General features: G+C 47.1%; 1 protein-coding gene across 1 annotated transcript in view; it reads right to left on the bottom strand.

The window, feature by feature from the left end:
• LOC138498332 (dihydropyrimidinase-like) overlaps positions 1-18,219 on the bottom strand; it is a 469,519-nt gene that overhangs the window by 256,641 nt on the left and 194,659 nt on the right. The window contains exon 2 of the mRNA XM_069622132.1: positions 6,601-6,759. Within this exon, the coding sequence (XP_069478233.1) occupies positions 6,601-6,759 (159 nt within the window). The remainder of the gene's footprint in view (positions 1-6,600; positions 6,760-18,219) is intronic.

An 18,219-nucleotide genomic window follows, 5' to 3' on the forward strand; every position in this document is an offset into this window, starting at 1 on the left:
AGTGTAGGTTCTAGACAGACTTTGTGAGTTTACAGTTGTTCCGGGCATGGGTGGGCTGGAGTCTGGTCTCTGGTTTGCGTGAGGTGGGAGAGTGGGTGAGGAAGAAATTGATGACTGATTGGTCAGACCAAGGCACCGGCAGTATGGAAGTGATGGAGATGTAGTGTTCAGCGAGAGGACCCAGTTTAGGGTTCAACCTTTAGAGTGGGTAGGAGAGCGCACTTCAATGTTGACATGGAACTACTGGGGAACCCTTCTAGTTCCACACAAAATCCATATGCATCAATACACAGATGACATGCAGCTCTACCTCAAGATCTCCTCCATCGAAGAAATCCATAGGCTGAAGGACTGTCTATCATTGATCCATTCCTGGATATCCAGTGCTTACCTGAACCACAATCACTCCAAGAATTCCTACTGCTGAACAACAACACTGAACACTCTAACATCCAGTCCTAGCTCTCTGCGCCAGGTCCCTTGGTTCTGCCATCGACAGAAACCTGCGTTGAAACAGCACAGAGCAAGGAAGATACAAAAAGCATGGTGCCAACTTTTTCTCCAGCAGAAAATCAAGCCCTTCATTCCAGAAGACAACTTCAGATCTGCTGTCCATGCTGTTTTCTTCTTCCAAGTGGATGCTGTCAATGCCCTTTTGGAAGGCCTTCTAGAGACTACCCTGACACCCCTGAAAAGTGTCCTACATGTTGCAGCATGACTCGTCAAAGGACTGAAATATTTGACCACATCACACCAACCCACATCAAACTGCACTGGCTCCCAACACAAGCACTTATCATCTTCAAATCCAGCGGGTTATATGTTATCTTACCAACCACAATTACAGAGGGATACATTGAATTGCGGACAAAACACAATTTCTTTTTTGTTTTTTTAATTTGGGGGGGTCCCGCCGCCAAGTCCCCTTGTATTTTTAACCTTTTAACGCCACCACAACCCCATTCCAGATCCTCTTAACTCCTAACCCCAGTACCCTTTATTTATTTAATTAATGTTTGCACTGTTTTTCAGTGTTATGGTCCGCTCAGAAATTTACCACTCTGTTTTGTTTGCAATAAAATGACTGGATACCATCCTGCTGCATCATCTACAAGGCTGTCGGCCAGAATTACTCAAGCTACCGCAATGAGAAACTCAGCATGTCCAGAGGCCAATGAACCACCATAATTAAGGACTTGTGCAGACTTCAACTATGCCGGTGAAAGAAGGAAAGGACCAGAAGACAAGCCTTCCCTGTCTACCCTCCAGACCCTGTGACCTCCACCCTTTCAATACAAAACTCACCACCTCACTTCTACATTTGAGGAAGGATGTTAAGTTCCTTCTTTCAAGGAATTACTCCTTCCTAACACCTAGGTCTACTACACACCCTGCACTCCCCACCTACCCTGAGACTGGTGATCTGCCCCCCCCCAGTTTACTCCGCCGGTTGATTGTAGATCCCATGCTGTGAAATTGCCACCGGTTAATTTCTCCCATTTTTAACCTCCCGCTGCCGTGTATCCATGCTTCCCTCACTGTGCCCTTCTCCATATGATTTGTAAAGCACTCTGTTGCTTTCTGAAGCTAGGACAATGCCCAATAAGTACTATGGTAATAATAATAATATTCATAATAATATTAGTAAGGGAAAAATGTATGAGTTCAGGGCTGCTTTGAAGGGTCAGAAGCCCTCAGATGTTTCATTCAGTCAGCTCAATGGCTATAGGTGGTGCAAGGAGCAGGTCTGGAGAGGAAATGAGGCTCCATGGAGCGCCTCAACAAGTTTTAAAGAGGAGACCACACTCCCTTCATAGGTGGGCACTTGACCCCATCATGTGAGCATCAGGTGGCTCACTCTGTCACCTGATAGTGTAGCTGAGGGTGAGTCTTGAAACCAGTGCAAAGGCAAGCACATCAAGCATGCCTCCACACTCCCTGGTTCACATATTACGAAGGGGAGAATTCACATGTTTAGGACTGCATTGAGGGTGGGGTGGAGGATAAACATCCCTGGAAGTGAGCTCTCATGGAGCAGCATGGCCAGAAAACCACAGATGGTTCAAGAGGCTTGATCAGCAGGGGAAACTAAGCCAGAATGCATGCCTCAATCATTTTTATAGTTGAGCCCACACGTCCTACACAGGCTGGCACTCAACCTGGTCATGTGTGCTTATGGTAGTGCAATCTGTGTTCTGATGCTGTTGCTGTGTTTAATGCTTGAGCTTCGTGCAATGGCAAGCTTGCTGCAAGCCTCCATGTGTTCCAAATTAGGATAGGGAGAATTCACAAGTTCAGGCCTGCCTTGATGGATCATCAGCCCTCAGAGCTGGCAAGTGTTACATTTCTGTGGGCACAACTAGTCTGAAAGTGGGCACCAGTGGCATATGTTGTTGAAAGACCTCATGGCAAAAGCAGCATGAAAATGTATTTTAAAGAGGTAATGTTGGCATATATGGTTGAAACAGCCTTATTGACTTTCTTTGGTGACAATCAGCAGAGGGGGAGGATAGTGCTGACATATGTGGTTGACCATCCTCATGATATGCATTTGGCACATTAAGCATTTATATGTGCTTTACAGTGCTAAATGCTGGCATATATGTATGCAGTAGGTAATCATGATTTTCATTGGGCACAGTCAGCATGAAAATGCACTTTTAGAGACTTGCCATATATTAAAGTAGTTGCATGTATTCTCCTCCAAAAACAATTTCAAATTATGTGACTTGTTCCTATTTTTGAATTAAATTGTATTGTAAATTGCCATATTTCCACCACATCTGTATTTATGCATGGGTTTTTTATAGCACTAACTTAGTTGGAAAGTAACAGGGCATTGTACAAAACAAGGAGAGAATACATAGAGAAAAGCACAGGGAAGACAGGGGAATGGAGAAGGGTTGGGGGAGAAGTGCCAGGGTGGTCAACCGGTTAAAAGGTGTTCCTTGGGAGATGGGGCCAATCCAGTGTATATGGTATGTTAGTCCAGAGTCTGGGTGCATAGCAGAAGTTGGCATTTTTTCTATTTTTCTCCTTCTTGGTCAAGTGTGGGGATGCTGTGGCTTCTGGTTCCTGCTAGTGCTCAGACGCCTCCAAAGATGGTGTTTTTTAAAATATACCGTAGGATGGAACTCTCTCTATAAAAGCGTGTCATTGTATACTTAAATTCAAATCAAATGGTCTGCGTTCCTTTTAGAGTGTGGTAGGTCAGCAACCACACATGGCATTGTAATGCTTTATGAGCTCCTCTTTGTCGTTTAATTGTATATTAAAAGCAAGATAATATAACAGGAGCAAGGAAATGGTAGGTCTTTCTTGGGTTTTACTCTGTGCGCTGGGAAAGATTCGAGCCCTTTGTTTGTCTTGCCTTTGTTGGGCTTCAGTCCAGTGTGTCTGTAAGGACAGGATGTGAGGAGGGGTCCGAAAACTCCCGTGTCCTTTCTCTTTAGGAATGCCTGAATGCAACCCGTGCTGATTGGCTGGTTGGCTGTCCTTCCTTAATTGATACCATTCCCAAACCATTCCTTTAAAACAAAAAGGTGTTTTGCCACCAAACGAAATTCCCAATTGTCATCCCTCCTTAAACATTGTATTTAAACAAAGGGCTGCACTTAGACCAAGACGAAATTCCTAAACTGTCCCCACTCCTGAGACCTGGCATTTAAACAGAGTGTTGCTGCATATCACTGATGCTTGGGTTTTCATGTCTCCAACACTGAATGTGTGATGTGCAACTTGTTTTCAAATCAAACCTGTGTTTACATTCAATCCAAATTTTGGTCAAGTAATATTTGCCTATGCATTTCGAAAAAGAAAGTCATTGTGTGTTGGCGCTTTGTTTTGTGCCACAAAGAAGGTGGCGTGTGTAACATAAACAGAACGTCATTGAACCTAAACTATAAATAAATATATATTTTGTCATTACCCCTGCCTGGTTCTTGACTCATTGTTAGAACAGGGGGGTGGGGGGACTACGTGGCTCTATATGAGCCATAGGTTGGGTGTGTTTAATCCTAGATACATGATCTATTGTGGTCTCGTTTAATTGGGGGGGAGGGGAACTCCCTATGCTTAACATGGTCTCCCAATGTATCGTCACACAGCTGCAAATTTGTAAGCAACACTGCATGCCAAACACCTAGTTCTCTGACTGCTGTCTCCACCACATGCTAACGTGCATGCTGATTACCCGTTCAGTCTGCGCCATGTCACCTGTCTCAAACAGGTGGAACAAAATCCTTGCATAACTCTCCTCTCTCTCCTGTGAAGGTCTGCTTTACTTGGGAATAACTCTTGCATTGTGTGGTGCCCGGCTGTACTTGCCTTGTAATATTGCCACCTGCCACAGTATTTTGGCTGGGGTGTCCCTGATTCTGATTCTCTGCCTCTGCAGGGTGCAGCTCTTGTATGTGCACTAGCAAAGTCTCTCTAGTTAATGGCCCTCTGTGTCAGCCATCTAATGCAGGATTTCGTGCAATGGAGGTTAAGTCAGTGCTAGATCCCTGTTGTGGGTTGTGCTTCTCGCTGGTGTAATGCTTGCCCTGCCTAGAGCGATGTGTGTTACATTCACTTAAATCATGCCTCGACATGCCCTTTACTCTAGTTGCTCCTCCAATGTAAAGTGGCTGACCACTGCTGAGGGGCTATCGGGCTGGTTTGGTTCTTCCTGCCACGCCTGAGCTGTCTCATTTCGGGACTCCCGTCAGCGTGCGGAGGGTCCATATGCCAGAGTCCTTCGGTAGAGAAATGCTCCTGCCGCTTGGAGATGGTGCATAAGCAGAGCATGCACAGCTTGCTTCTCACTGGAATGGTTAAACACCATTCTAAGACACTGTGGGGTGAACCGGCCATTCATCAGCTGCAAACCAGCTTCCTTGTTTAGAGCTTAGGCATCACAACATCCCATTGCTTTATAAACAGTTAAGAAACACTAGACCTTAGAGTGTATATAAAGAAAAGGTTGCAAGAGGCCTGGGCATAACAGTATGGCGTCCTTTCGACTACCAGCATCTCTCACTACCAATCATTGATGACAGGTGCTGACTGCTGGGCTCTGCAGGGTGTATTGTGACTTCATTGGGCAGTTATAATAACTTCTTTAGGCCTCGGGTCAAAGGATCTTATTGTTAAAAGCGAGATATGAGGATGTTTTACAGCGAGAGTTTTTACAAAAAAACTCATCGAAATTTTTTGGAGGGACAAATAAAGGGTTGGGCAGGAAAGGAAATAAAAAATAGTGAAATGAACTGGGGCTTTGTGGGGGAAACCCCCAAAAATAATAGTAAAAAAATTTCTATGTGTTTTTTCATAAAAACTCCTGCAGTAAAACACCTGTCGTAAAAATGGTTGTCGCTAAAATGACATGGAACAAACTGCCAATGAATTCACAATACACCCTGCACAGCGCAGCCGTCAGCACCTGTCATCACTGACTGGTAGCGAGAGATGATACCCAGTGCCCTCACTGTTATAAACAGGTGTGGGCGAAAGGACATGGAATCGGCATAACAGTGTTGGAACTGGCTAGCATCTCTCACTATCAGTCAGTGATGACAGGTGCTGACTGCTGGGCTCTGCAGAGTGTATTGTGACTTCATTGGGCAGTTATAATAACTTCTTTAGGCCTTGGGTCAAGTGATCTTATTGTTACAAGCGGGATACGAGGTAATAAGTTGTATGAAAAAACCGTGTGGATATAGATGTTATCGTTCAATGCACGTTGGAAAACCGTGCACGTAGAGGTGGTGAGGGCCTTGCGTGGATTAAAGCAAAATGCACATCTCTAAGCGCCTGTATTCGTATGCCTTTGAAAAGAATTAATACAAATAGGTGACTTTCAAGGAATACAGGGCCTACGATATAACAGTTTGCGATAAGGAAACACTGAAGTGTTATCCTGAATGTCACGAAATGCAACTAAACACAATATTTTGTATTCACTGTGTGTCACAAACTTTGCATTTCAGGTTGGTGCTACAGCAGACTGTGGGCCTGATCACGACTTTGACGGTAACGCCGGTGGTATTACCGCCGGCAGTATTAGCCCTACCGCTGAACTCCCTGGCGCTGATAGCGCCGGATCACGAGTTCCGCGGTAATGTCATTCCCCATTTGCCATTAAGCCTGTTCGGGAATGCCCCATTCCCCATTGGGCTCAATGGGGAAAATTCACGCTCTTACCACTGGCGGATTTCCCGCCGGTGCTAATAGTGCGAATTTTCGGCAGATTTCCCCCCAGCCAAGAGCTGGGGCGAAATCCGCCGAAGTCCTGATTTGGCGGACCCTTATTACCGGCGGTAATAGCGCGACCGCCGGATTTAAGGGTTACCGCCAAAGTCGTGATGAGGCCCTGTGTGTGGCACTGGCACATGCATACATTCTCATCATTAGAAACATTTGTATTTGTATTTGTATTTTATTGAATTTATATAGCCCTTTACTCCAAAGTGCTTTACATGAGAACAAATAAACATACAGCAAGCACACGATGAAAATTGAACCACAACCTGATAACAGCATAAAGAACAACTTACAATATTGAAGCGGAGAGGAGGGTGTAGGAGGGTGGACATGAATTAGCCATTATGCTATACCTACCTTATCACTCCACCAGGTCACCGCAACATGAAGTGCATAATCACAGCAGACTTTTGGGTCTGCCCAGCCTCTCCAGGTGTTGTAGGCTTCGATCAGGGACTGTCCTTTCTGAGGGATGGCAAAGTCCATGATCATGGTGGTGCCCCCAGCCAGAGCTGCCTGAAATAACAAAACATTTGTGGCACATTAACACATGGAGAGGGAAAATCGAGATCAAACCCCTGCCCTCTCACCCCAGGCGCATAAACAGAAGAACAGCAGGAAGAACAAGGAGCACACTTATCATTTGAACCAGGCCCCAGCGCACCCATGGGTAACAAACATGCTGAAAGACACCCACTCCACCAACATTGCACCTTCCATGCTACATTAGAATCAATGCAGCAATACCATAATCTACAAAACACAAGAACCCCTGTTTAAAGGCTGCAGATGCCTATAGTAATTAACCTGAACTAATTGCACAGTGTAAAGCCATGTTTCAGGAAAATCACAGCCAATTGCATTTTGCCTCAATGAACACCAGCCGTGATGCCTTCACCAATACTCCTCGCAAACCCACGAGCAGCCAAAGTCACGCAGGATAAGATTGCTTTCTGCAGACAAACATTTTTTAATTCTCCACGAATGCGACTAAGCCACGGCAAAGCACCAAAGCCCAGTGTGTTTTTTTCTTTTCTTTCTGGGAACAAAGGACATTTTTTCGCAAAGACTCGCACACCATTTGAAACATAATTGTAACAAGAATGGCTCAGCCCTAGCCAATGAACACAGAGCCAGGGGCGAAAAAACCTGTTTCAGCTAAAAACTGATGGGAACAGATTCATACTGCAACAATTTCAGAGTTAGGTAATGGTGGGTGGCACAGCTAAACCAACCCACTGACGCAAAACTCTAATGTCCAATTATCAGGCTCTCTATAAGGGCTACATAGGTAACCTATTACCTAGCAGCCAATAGCAGGATGAGATAGATTTCTGGGAGCTGGTCCGATTTTGTGAGGTCAGCCTGCAGTGTGTTACAAAGCTGGCTTGCAAGCCAGCCCTGGGGGAGACGGCGCCTGGACTTTCGATGTGCACGAAGCTCTGCGTGTTTGTTTTTTCTTTTTTGCTGCCCAGGAATAAACGCTGTTTGGAACATGTGGCTGCCTGCTTGCGTCTCTGTTGCATTTCTGTGGGCCAAATGGGAGGTGTTGGGGTCTCCCATGGCTGCTGGCCCCCCACAGCCCTGGTGGGGGTCCAGCTTCTCCCCAACAAGTTGATGCCCTCTGTGAGGCTCATTGCCCATTGTAAGAGATGGAGGAATGGGCACTGCCTGCCTGCCCTGCATTGAACTGCACTCCCTGCCGCCGACTCAAGAAAGCTGTGGGACCCTTGCCTGCACCTGAAGACCACCGGAAAACACGTAACCGGCTAAAGGCATCGGGGGCCACTTGGAAATACCCCGCTTGAGGGCAGGTGAGAGCCCTGCAGAAGAAGGGGTCCGGTGAAGCGCCTTGAGGGGGTGTCCAGTAGCAGAGCAAGTGCCAGTGCAGCATAGGAAATGTAAGTGAACCAGCAACATGGGGAAGTATTATGATGCATTGTTGATCAGTATGTTGCAGAAATGTTAAGTTCTTTTGTTTGGGTAGAAACTGGGGCGAGGCGTTTGTAAATTTGGTGGTGGGAGATTGTACATTGTCGCAAAAATTTGACGCATTGGTGGTGATCGGCTCGTGAATTGTAGTTGGGAGTGGAGCTGTGGCAGTGGTCCCTCCTTGTGTTTATGAGCATATTGGGTGGGGTGGTGACTCCCCACGTATAGGACGTAGTGGTGTGCTGGTTGGTCTGGATGGCGATTTCATGTACGGGGGTGTGGATTTCCTATGAATTGACGTTGTAGATCAATGAGTAGATGAGGTTCCCTGCTAATTGAGCGTTTTAGTTCAGTGAGTGGATGATGTTTCCCCGCAGGAGGTAGCTAGATTGTTCCCGAGTGCGGAAGATAATTGACTGGTTAAGCTCCCCTGGTGAGGGGCGTGTCATACGTGAGGCGACGCAGCATGCGCAGTCCAATTATAAGTTTTATTGTGGTTTACCTTGTTCCAGTTGAAACGGGAAGACAGCTGTGAGGATTGTGAGGTTTTATTTTGGGATATTTGTGGGATTGGAAGCAATAGGTTATTGTTCTGTGTATGCACATTTGCCTGTTCATTTGTATTGTGTTTAGTTTGGTGATGTCACCTTTAGATTGATACATAGGATACTGATTGTTGATGGTGAGGAGATGGTGGTGTGGTTTTGGAAAAGAAGAAGAGGTGACCCAGAGGCGGTGTGTGGAAGACACATGCGCAAGATTGTGGGGGTGTGCCGGAGAAGGCAATGGTTTGGTGAAGATGGGCTGCACGTGGAGTGCACTGGCTAAGGTGCGGAGCCAAGAAGGCTCACAGAAATTGAAAAATGTTCAATTATCTTCTAACTTTTGCTCCCTGAACAGCGGGCTATCGAAATTTTCAAATTGAGGTGAGGTCAAATGTATCACACAATAGAGAAATGATTCCCCTTCACTTGTTGTGTAGCACACAGCTTCCATGCCGAAATAAGTTAGTTAAACATAGTGTGCAAAGATTCAAATGTACTGAAGGTAAATAAATAAGACCATGGCTGCCCATAGGCAGCTTCTCCAGAAGAGTGCAGCAATCGCTAATGACACACATGCATAGCACTTACACAGGAAAGAAGCTGGGAAAAAGAGGGGACTCACCCTTCTGCACCTCCGGGAGTGTAATAGTTGATGACACAGATGGTAAGCAAGGAATGAATTGCATGAGAGAACTGAAAAAAAGCAGAAGGACATTTAAACACCACACACACACACAATCACAATACACTAAAGAGAACAAACAGGAAGGTGTGGAAAAACCCACTAGCAGCACAGGAGCGAGCAAGGGAAGGGTGCAGTGCATGGAAGCAGATTTGAAGGTACAGGTACAGAGGAATTAAATTTAAAGGGAAGATAACGGGGGAGGTGCAAGGAGTAACAATAGCAACAGAGAGGGTGGAGAAGGAGCACAAAAGCTTGAATGGGCAGTGCAAATGGAGGGAGAAGAGAGACGGGAGAGGGACCGCGGAAAAAAAGTGCAATGCGAGAAGAGAGACAGGAAGAGAGCGAGGGAACTGGAAAGGGAAGAAAGGGATTGGAGGAGGAAGGATGAGAGGGAGATTATGGGAAAAAAGCGTGGAGAAGGGGTAGACAGCAAGGGAATGGGTAGAAAAGCAGGAGGATGAACAGGCGATAAAAGTGGCCAGTGAGTGGGTTGCACTGGAATAAGAAACGAAGTGATGGGAGGAGGAGAGAAGGACTGAACGAGACAGCACAGCCAAACATGATAGAGGATCAGTAAGGGGTGGTGCAGCATGCATGGGGTTATGAAAGGGAGGCAGGAAGTATAGCGCCCTAGACATTGACCGTGTGCATTGTAGATTGTGGCAAGAGAAGAGGGTTAAAAAAAACAAAAAGAAAAAAAAAACGGCAGAGGCAGAGAAAGGCAGATGAGGACAAGTAGGCACAAAATAAATTACTAAAGTATGCAATGGGAGGGGCAGTTAAAAACAGCCTCAACACACACGCACAAGCATCACAATAGCAGTATCAGCAACCACCACAAAATGCACCGCCCATGTGGGGAGGATACATGGGACAGGACGGGATCATTTCAGCAGACACCACAAGCACCAACGCATGCACTGTCACCACTACATGTACAGACACAACAAATGACAGCACCACTACCCCAGGATTGACAAGAATCACAACCCAGGGGCACTGCACAGCGGTAACATGACTGGGAGGGGTCTTCCTGATGGGGAACAAACCTTTCAAAGGACATAGATTGACAACATACCCTTAATAGGACAGCCCAAGACAAACTTGATTTCTCTCACTCTGCCACACACGCTCATGCTCCACCTCCCCGACAGAGCGGGCGAGACGCACGCCGACAGACACACTCACACACACTCAATAATGCAGAGGACAATTGCATAGGGGTGGTGATAGGTATCAAAATATTTTCTTTTCTGGGTGACAGTGGGGCGACTAGGCCATGCATTAGGGAAGAGAGATTTGTGACATCATGAGCGATGTGGATATGACCACCTTATTAACAGAGAAAGCCATAACTTGTTAAACACCAGGCATACACATGTTGAAAGTAAGGAAGATTGTTTAAGAATAGTGGGGGTGCACGGTACACAGGGGGGTGCATAGAGATAGCGCATATCAAGATAGTACATTTAGCTACATTCTGAGCACACATCTTTCAGCGAGGAGACTAGGCTCATGCATACACGAATAACACAGCAATTAAATGAGACACACAAGGTGGAGGAAGGTGCACTTGAGGGGGGAGGCGTACATTTCATTGACGGCTCACCACGGGAGGGGAGAAATAGAGGTAAAGGGTGGATTGTCATGATCTCTGCTTCCAAAAGATCAGGACTTGCCCGACTCCCTTGGAAGCAGACCCATAACCCCGGTTCCGAGTGCCAGCCAGTCCCAATTGGGACCTTTTGGACCCTGTCCTGGCGCCAGTGGCACCAGGCTCATAAAGATGCCCAGTCCCAGCGCTGGAAGCGCCGGGCTCATAATGCTTGGGTGGATTTACCTGCAGCAGACCATGCTGCTTACTTACCTGCCAGTTGAACCCCTGATCCTCTTCTGTTTGGGACTACTTTTCCTGTTGGGTGGGGCAGGAGCCACTCCCTAGGTTCAGAACACTGGAACTCTTCTGGAAAGCAGGAACTCTTTTCTTACCTAGGCGTGGCTGTGGAAGGAGACACCTAAGCACTACAGGAGGCTATTTAAACCACACCCGATGGATGAATCTTGCTTTGTGTTATTCTGCATTCTCTGCAGCAGAACGCTCATCGTGTCTTTAGCTTCTGATCCTGGGCCTAAGGGAACAAAGGCTTACCATCCTGGAATCCAGTCTTCAGCAGCCCCTGTAAAGACAAAGAAAGAACAGGTTAGCACTACGGTCTTCAGTGGCAGCGCATCTCTTACCTGGTCCATCGGCTGTCACCAACGCCGCGCGCTGCATTACGGCATCTGAAAGACAAAGGCTTACCTACTCTTCGCAGGCTCCGGAGGTCTTCGCACTGCATTCCGGCATCTGAAAGACAAAAGCTTACCAGCTCTTCGCACGCTCCGGAGGCCTTCGGCGCTGCATCCCGCATCTGAAAGACAAAAGAAGGTGCGTTTAAAGACATTGGGCAACTTTATTACTCACGTGCCATTACTCCTTCCCACGCCGAATCCAGTGGGTATTCCAGCACCCTTCAGCTTCTCTAAAGCTCCGAACTTGTACCTGCAAGATAAAACGGACAGTTAGTGCGCATCGTGAAGCAGGCTACAAGCGCTTACTTACGTGCTTCCAGGCGCTTCTATTCCTCACGCGGGTTCGATCCTCAACTCTCATCAGCCCGCCATCCGCCATTGCCGGAACCCTGCAAAACAAGAGATATCATTACAAAAGACTTTTAAGACATTTGAAGTGCCCAGAACTTACCGTTCGTGCAGTTAACAACGGACAGCAGTCCTCTGAGGTCAAGAGGCCTGCACCCTTATCCAGTGAAGAAACTGGTTACGGCACCCTGCCCCGAGGCAGATGGAGAGCTCGGCGTTCACTTACCTAAGGTGAGGGCGTTAACCTTTGGGGTTCTACAGGAGAAAAGAAAGGGAAGAGGAGAGAGGAACCCAATAACCCCAGTTCATTAATCCCATATTTTCTATCTGCAGACATCTTACTCTTCGAGTCAGACATACAGTGCACAGAGGTCCAGCCCAAAGAGCCAACCGTGTGTTACACATCACCTTTGAAGATACGGCATTCACCCAGTCAAGACCGGCGCCTCTGCGGGAATCAGGTGAGCGTTACAGAACACAAAGCCTACCGCAAAACTCCCACCCAGGCGCTATGGAAACCTCGGATACCGACCAGCTAGCCCAGTTACTTGGGGAACTAAGAGCAGAAGTGCATACAGCCCGTCAGGAAACGAATGCTCTAAGAAGGGAACTGATTATTTCCAAAGAGCGAACAGACGATCTCGCTAGACAATTGCTACAGTCACAAGCTGGACAAACTCCGTTACCCGCATCAGGGGCAAATCTTCCTTCAACAACCTCTACGAACCCAGTGCAGATCAACCTACCTGGGAATGTACCTCTGGCTCCGCCCGAACGATTTTCTGGTGACCCAAAGAGGTTTGCAGTATTTATTAATCAGTGCCGGTTGCACTTCTTATGCCGGCCAGCAGCCTTTCCAACTGATCAAGCTAAGGTAGCTTTCGTGCTTTCGTACCTTAGTGGCAATGCGGCAGACTGGTCGATCCCTCTAGTTAATCAAGATGACCCGGTTCTCCATGATTTTCAAGCTTTTCAGCTCAGTATGGAAAAACTGTTTGCAAGACATTCACAGGGGCAGGCCTTGGACAATGAGCTCCTTTCATTGCGACAGGGTAATCAAGACCTTTTGGCTTATATTGCGTCTTTCAACAGACTGATAGTGGAAACTTGATGGCCTGAGGACAAAAGGATTACGCTGTTTTATAGAGGTCTACGTGGAGAGCTCAAAGATGTGTTAGCCCAAGTAGTGAATCCCCAACAAGACTGTTCGGACTATATTGACTTAGTCATTCAAATTGACCACAGACTGCAGAACAGGAAGGCCGATCGTTCCAAGTTTGATGCTCGAGTATTTTCCAAACCACCAACTCCTACCAAAGGAGTAGACTCCGGGGAACCCATGCAAATAGGGGGCCTGAAAGGACCACTAACACAAAAGGAGCGGGAAAGGAGAAAACAGCTGCAATTATGCCTCTATTGCGGAAACTCGGGGCACTTTCTTCGAGACTATCCGGTGAAACCAGCCAAGAAGGCAGTAGGAGCTGCAGTTACCAGGGTCACAAACTCTGAGCAGGGAAACGACCTCGCCCGACAAGAATAGAGGTCCTCTTGCCGAGCGTTAAAACCAGTTCAGTGACCTCGCATTTCGTGATACCTATGGTCCTCATTAGCCCTGAACATCCGGATCGATTACATGCGATTGAAGCTTACGTCGACAGCAGTGCCATCGGCAATTATGTGGATCATGAAATGGTTTTGAGGATGAATCTGACTCTTTGTCCAAAGGCTGTAAAGGACGTCATTACTACGGTGGATGGTACGGAGATAGCCTCCGGACCAGTAACGCATACCACCCAAGAAGTGACGCTAGTAAGTCAAGATGGACACCACGAGAAGATCGTGTTCGATGTGATCAAGGCCCCTCAGTTCCAGATTATTCTAGGAATTCCTTGGTTAGAGAAGCACAATCCTCAGATCGATTGGCGAGCAAGAACGGTTCAGTTTCCAGAATGTGTCTCTACTTGTCACCCTCGACCTGGTGTTGCACTGGCAGCAATTTCCTCGGAGGCTCCCCAGTTACCTCCTGAATACCTAGAATTCCAAGATGTTTTCCGGAAGGATCAGGCTAACTCTCTACCTACTCATAGGTCTTATGACTGCCAGATAGACCTGATACCTGGATCTACTCCTCCTTGTAGTAGAATTTATGCCCTCACCGAGCCTGAGAATCTTCACCTCCGACAATACCTGGATCAATACCTAGCGAATGGGTTTATTCGTCCTTCCAAGTCCCCTGCTTCCTCAGCTTTGTTCTTCGTTCCAAAAAAAGAAGGGGACCTTAGAACTTGTATAGATTATCGCGCCCTGAACCAGATCACTGTTAAGAATAGATATCCGTTACCTTTGATCCCTGAACTCCTGGACCAAGTCAGAAAAGCATGCATATATACAAAGCTGGATCTTAGAGGAGCCTACCACTTGGTACGAGTAAAAGAGGGCGATGAATGGAAGACGGCCTTCCGCACCAAGTATGGGCTATTTGAATATCAGGTCATGCCCTTCGGACTTTGCAATGCCCCGGCCGCCTTATAATATTTTATGAACGATGTCCTCAGAGAGCTCATAGATGTGTGTGTTGTTGTTTACATTGACGACATCCTCGTTTATTCTTCATCGGAAACTGAACATCAGAAACACGTGAAAATGGTCCTCGAGAGATTGCGTCAACACAAACTTTTCGCTAAGTTGGAAAAATGTGTTTTCAACGTGACTGAAGTTGAATTCTTGGGATTCATATTATCACCTAGCGGAGTGCGTATGGATTCAAAGAAGGTCGATGCAATTCTCAAATGGCCATCGCCATCCTCCGTAAAAGGTGGTTCAAAGCATGTTAGGCTTCGCTAACTTTTACCGCATGTTTATCCCCGAATTCTCTCGAATAGTCCAGCCCATCACCGCCTTGTTAAAGAAAAACAAACGTTTTGAATGGTCTACCGAGGCGGAACAAGCTTTCCAGAATTTGAAGACTAGATTTATCTCTGCACCGATCTTAAAACATCCTTGCCCAGAACTGCCCTACATCGTTGAAACTGATGCTTCGAGCCTTGCCATGGGGGCAGTTCTATCACAAAAGGACCCAGTAACCAATCAGTTGCATCCCGTGGCATTTTGGTCCCGCAAATTCTCGCCTCCTGAAATCAATTACACTATTACTGATAAGGAACTTCTAGCTATCAAGTCCGCCTTTAAGGCTTGGCGGCATTATCTTCTGGGGGCCCGACACACCGTTACTGTGATTACAGATCACCGAAACCTGCAATATTTGAAAACCGCAAAAGCTCAATCCTCTAGGCAACTCCGTTGGGCACTATTCTTTGCCGAGTTTGACTTCATAATTACCTATCGACCTGGTACAAAAAACGGTAAAGCTGATGCCCTTTCTCGGATGGGAGTGGAAGAACATTTGATCAATCCTAAACCTGTACCTATCATTCCCGAACAAAGAATTCTAGGTGTAATCGCCACACAATCCATAGAGGAAGTTAAGGATAAAGCCAGGCTACTGGTAACTCCAGCAGACATACAGAATTGGCATCTGCAGGGAAAGGACTTTACGGTGAAGGACAACCTATTATATTTCCAAGAACGGTTATACCTGCCCAGCACAGATTTACAGAAAAAGGTAATCTCTTGTTATCACGATTCTTTAATGGAAGGACATCCCGGTATGACCAAGACCTCGGAAAAGATCAAGCGCTACTTCTGGTGGACGTCTTGGAAAAAAGATATCAGAGACTTTATAATGTCCTGTGGAGTATGCGCCCAAAACAAGAGTCAAAAGGAAAAACCAGCCGGCCTCTTACGCCCTATTGACATCCCGCCTCGCCCTTGGCATACGCTTTCTATGGACTTCATCACCGATCTACCTCCATGCTCCGGATACAATACGATCCTAGTAATCGTGGACCTATTCTCCAAGATGGCGCATTTAATTCCACTCAAAGGCTTACCAACAGCAGCAACTCTGGCCCGAGAATTTCTCAAAAACATCGTCCGACTGCACGGTTTTCCTTCAGTTCTAATTTCGGATCGAGGTAGTCAATTTATTTCTCATTTTTGGCGAAGTTGCTGTCGGTCGGCTCAAATTGATGTGAGACTTTCGACCAGCCACCACCCTCAAACCGACGGACAAACCGAGAGGACCAATCAAACTCTGGAACAGTATTTGCGCTGCATGCTACAACAAACTGAAAAAACTTGGAAAGATATCCTTTGGATAGCCGAATATGCCTACAATAACTCTGTCCACTCGGGAACTGGGAAGACCCCGTTTTTTCTTTTATACGGTAGTCACCATCGAACCTCGGAGTTGGATCCACTCCAAGATCTTGGAACACCAGCAGTAGACCACCTGCATTCTACAATCACCCAAGCCTTTAAGGAAGCCGTTTCTCACCTTCAAAGGGCTAAAGAACAATACAAGAAAGGAGCAGACCAACATCGGAAGGAAGCCCCCCAATATCAAGTAGGAGATCAAGTCTGGTTATCCACCAAATATCTACCTCTAAAAGGACCACGCACATTCAACCCAAGTTACCTTGGTCCCTATTCCATCACTACCATAGTAAATCCAGTAGCGGTCAAGTTGGACTTGCCCCCTCACATGAAGATTCATCCGGTCTTCCACGTCTCTCTATTAAAACCCGTGCAACCTCAAACCCGACTAACTACATCTCCAAAACCTATTCTAGTTGATGGAGAACTCGAGTTTGAAGTCAAAAGCATCCTGGATTCCAAGATCTCCAAATCTAAACTATTTTACCTGATTGACTGGAAAGGCTACGGTCCCCAAGAAAGATCCTGGGAACCTGCAGAATATGTCCACGCGCCTCGTCTAATCAAAAGATTTCATCGAGCATTTCCTAACAAGCCCAAACCCCCGGAGAAGCCCGGTTTGGGAGGGGCCTTGAGGGGGGGTGCTGTCATGATCTCTGCTTCCAAAAGATCAGGACTTGCCCGACTCCCTTGGAAGCAGACCCATAACCCCGGTTCCGAGTGCCAGCCAGTCCCAATTGGGACCTTTTGGACCCTGTCCTGGCGCCAGTGGCACCAGGCTCATAAAGATGCCCAGTCCCAGCGCTGGAAGCGCCAGGCTCATAATGCTTGGGTGGACTTACCTGCAGCAGACCATGCTGCTTACTTACCTGCCAGTTGAACCCCTGATCCTCTTCTGTTTGGGACTACTTTTCCTGTTGGGTGGGGCAGGAGCCACTCCCTAGGTTCAGAACACTGGAACTCTTCTGGAAAGCAGGAACTCTTTTCTTACCTAGGCGTGGCTGTGGAAGGAGACACCTAAGCACTACAGGAGGCTATTTAAACCACACCCGATGGATGAATCTTGCTTTGTGTTATTCTGCATTCTCTGCAGCAGAACGCTCATCGTGTCTTCAGCTTCTGATCCTGGGCCTAAGGGAACAAAGGCGTACCATCCTGGAATCCAGTCTTCAGCAGCACCTGTAAAGACAAAGAAAGAACAGGTTAGCACTACAGTCTTCAGTGGCAGCGCATCTCTTACCTGGTCCATCGGCTGTCACCAACGCCTCGCGCTGCATTCCGGCATCTGAAAGACAAAGGCTTACCTACTCTTCGCAGGCTCCGGAGGTCTTCGCACTGCATTCCGGCATCTGAAAGACAAAAGCTTACCAGCTCTTCGCACGCTCCGGAGGCCTTCGGCGCTGCATCCTGCATCTGAAAGACAAAAGAAGGTGCGTTTAAAGACATTGGGCAACTTTATTACTCACGTGCCATTACTCCTTCCCACGCCAAATCCAGTGGGTATTCCAGCACCCTTCAGCTTCTCTAAAGCTCCGAACTTGGACCTGCAAGATAAAAGGGACAGTTTGTGCGCATCGTGAAGCAGGCTACAAGCGCTTACTTACGTGCTTCCAGGCGCTTCTATTACTCACGCGGGTTCGATCCTCAACTCTCATCAGCCCGCCATCCGCCATCGCCGGAACCCTGCAAAACAAGAGATATCATTACAAAAGACTTTTAAGACATTTGAAGTGCCCAGAACTTACCGTTCGTGCAGTTAACGACGGACAGCAGTCCTCTGAGGTCAAGAGGCCTGCACCCTTATCCAGTGAAGAAACTGGTTACGGCACCCTGCCCCGAGGCAGATGGAGAGCTCGGCGTTCACTTACCTAAAGTGAGGGCGTTAACCTTTGGGGTTCT

This window comes from Ambystoma mexicanum, chromosome 5q (assembly GCF_040938575.1).
Source record: "Ambystoma mexicanum isolate Mex_15411 chromosome 5q, UKY_AmexF1_1, whole genome shotgun sequence".
Classification (NCBI taxonomy): Eukaryota; Metazoa; Chordata; class Amphibia; order Caudata; family Ambystomatidae; genus Ambystoma; species Ambystoma mexicanum.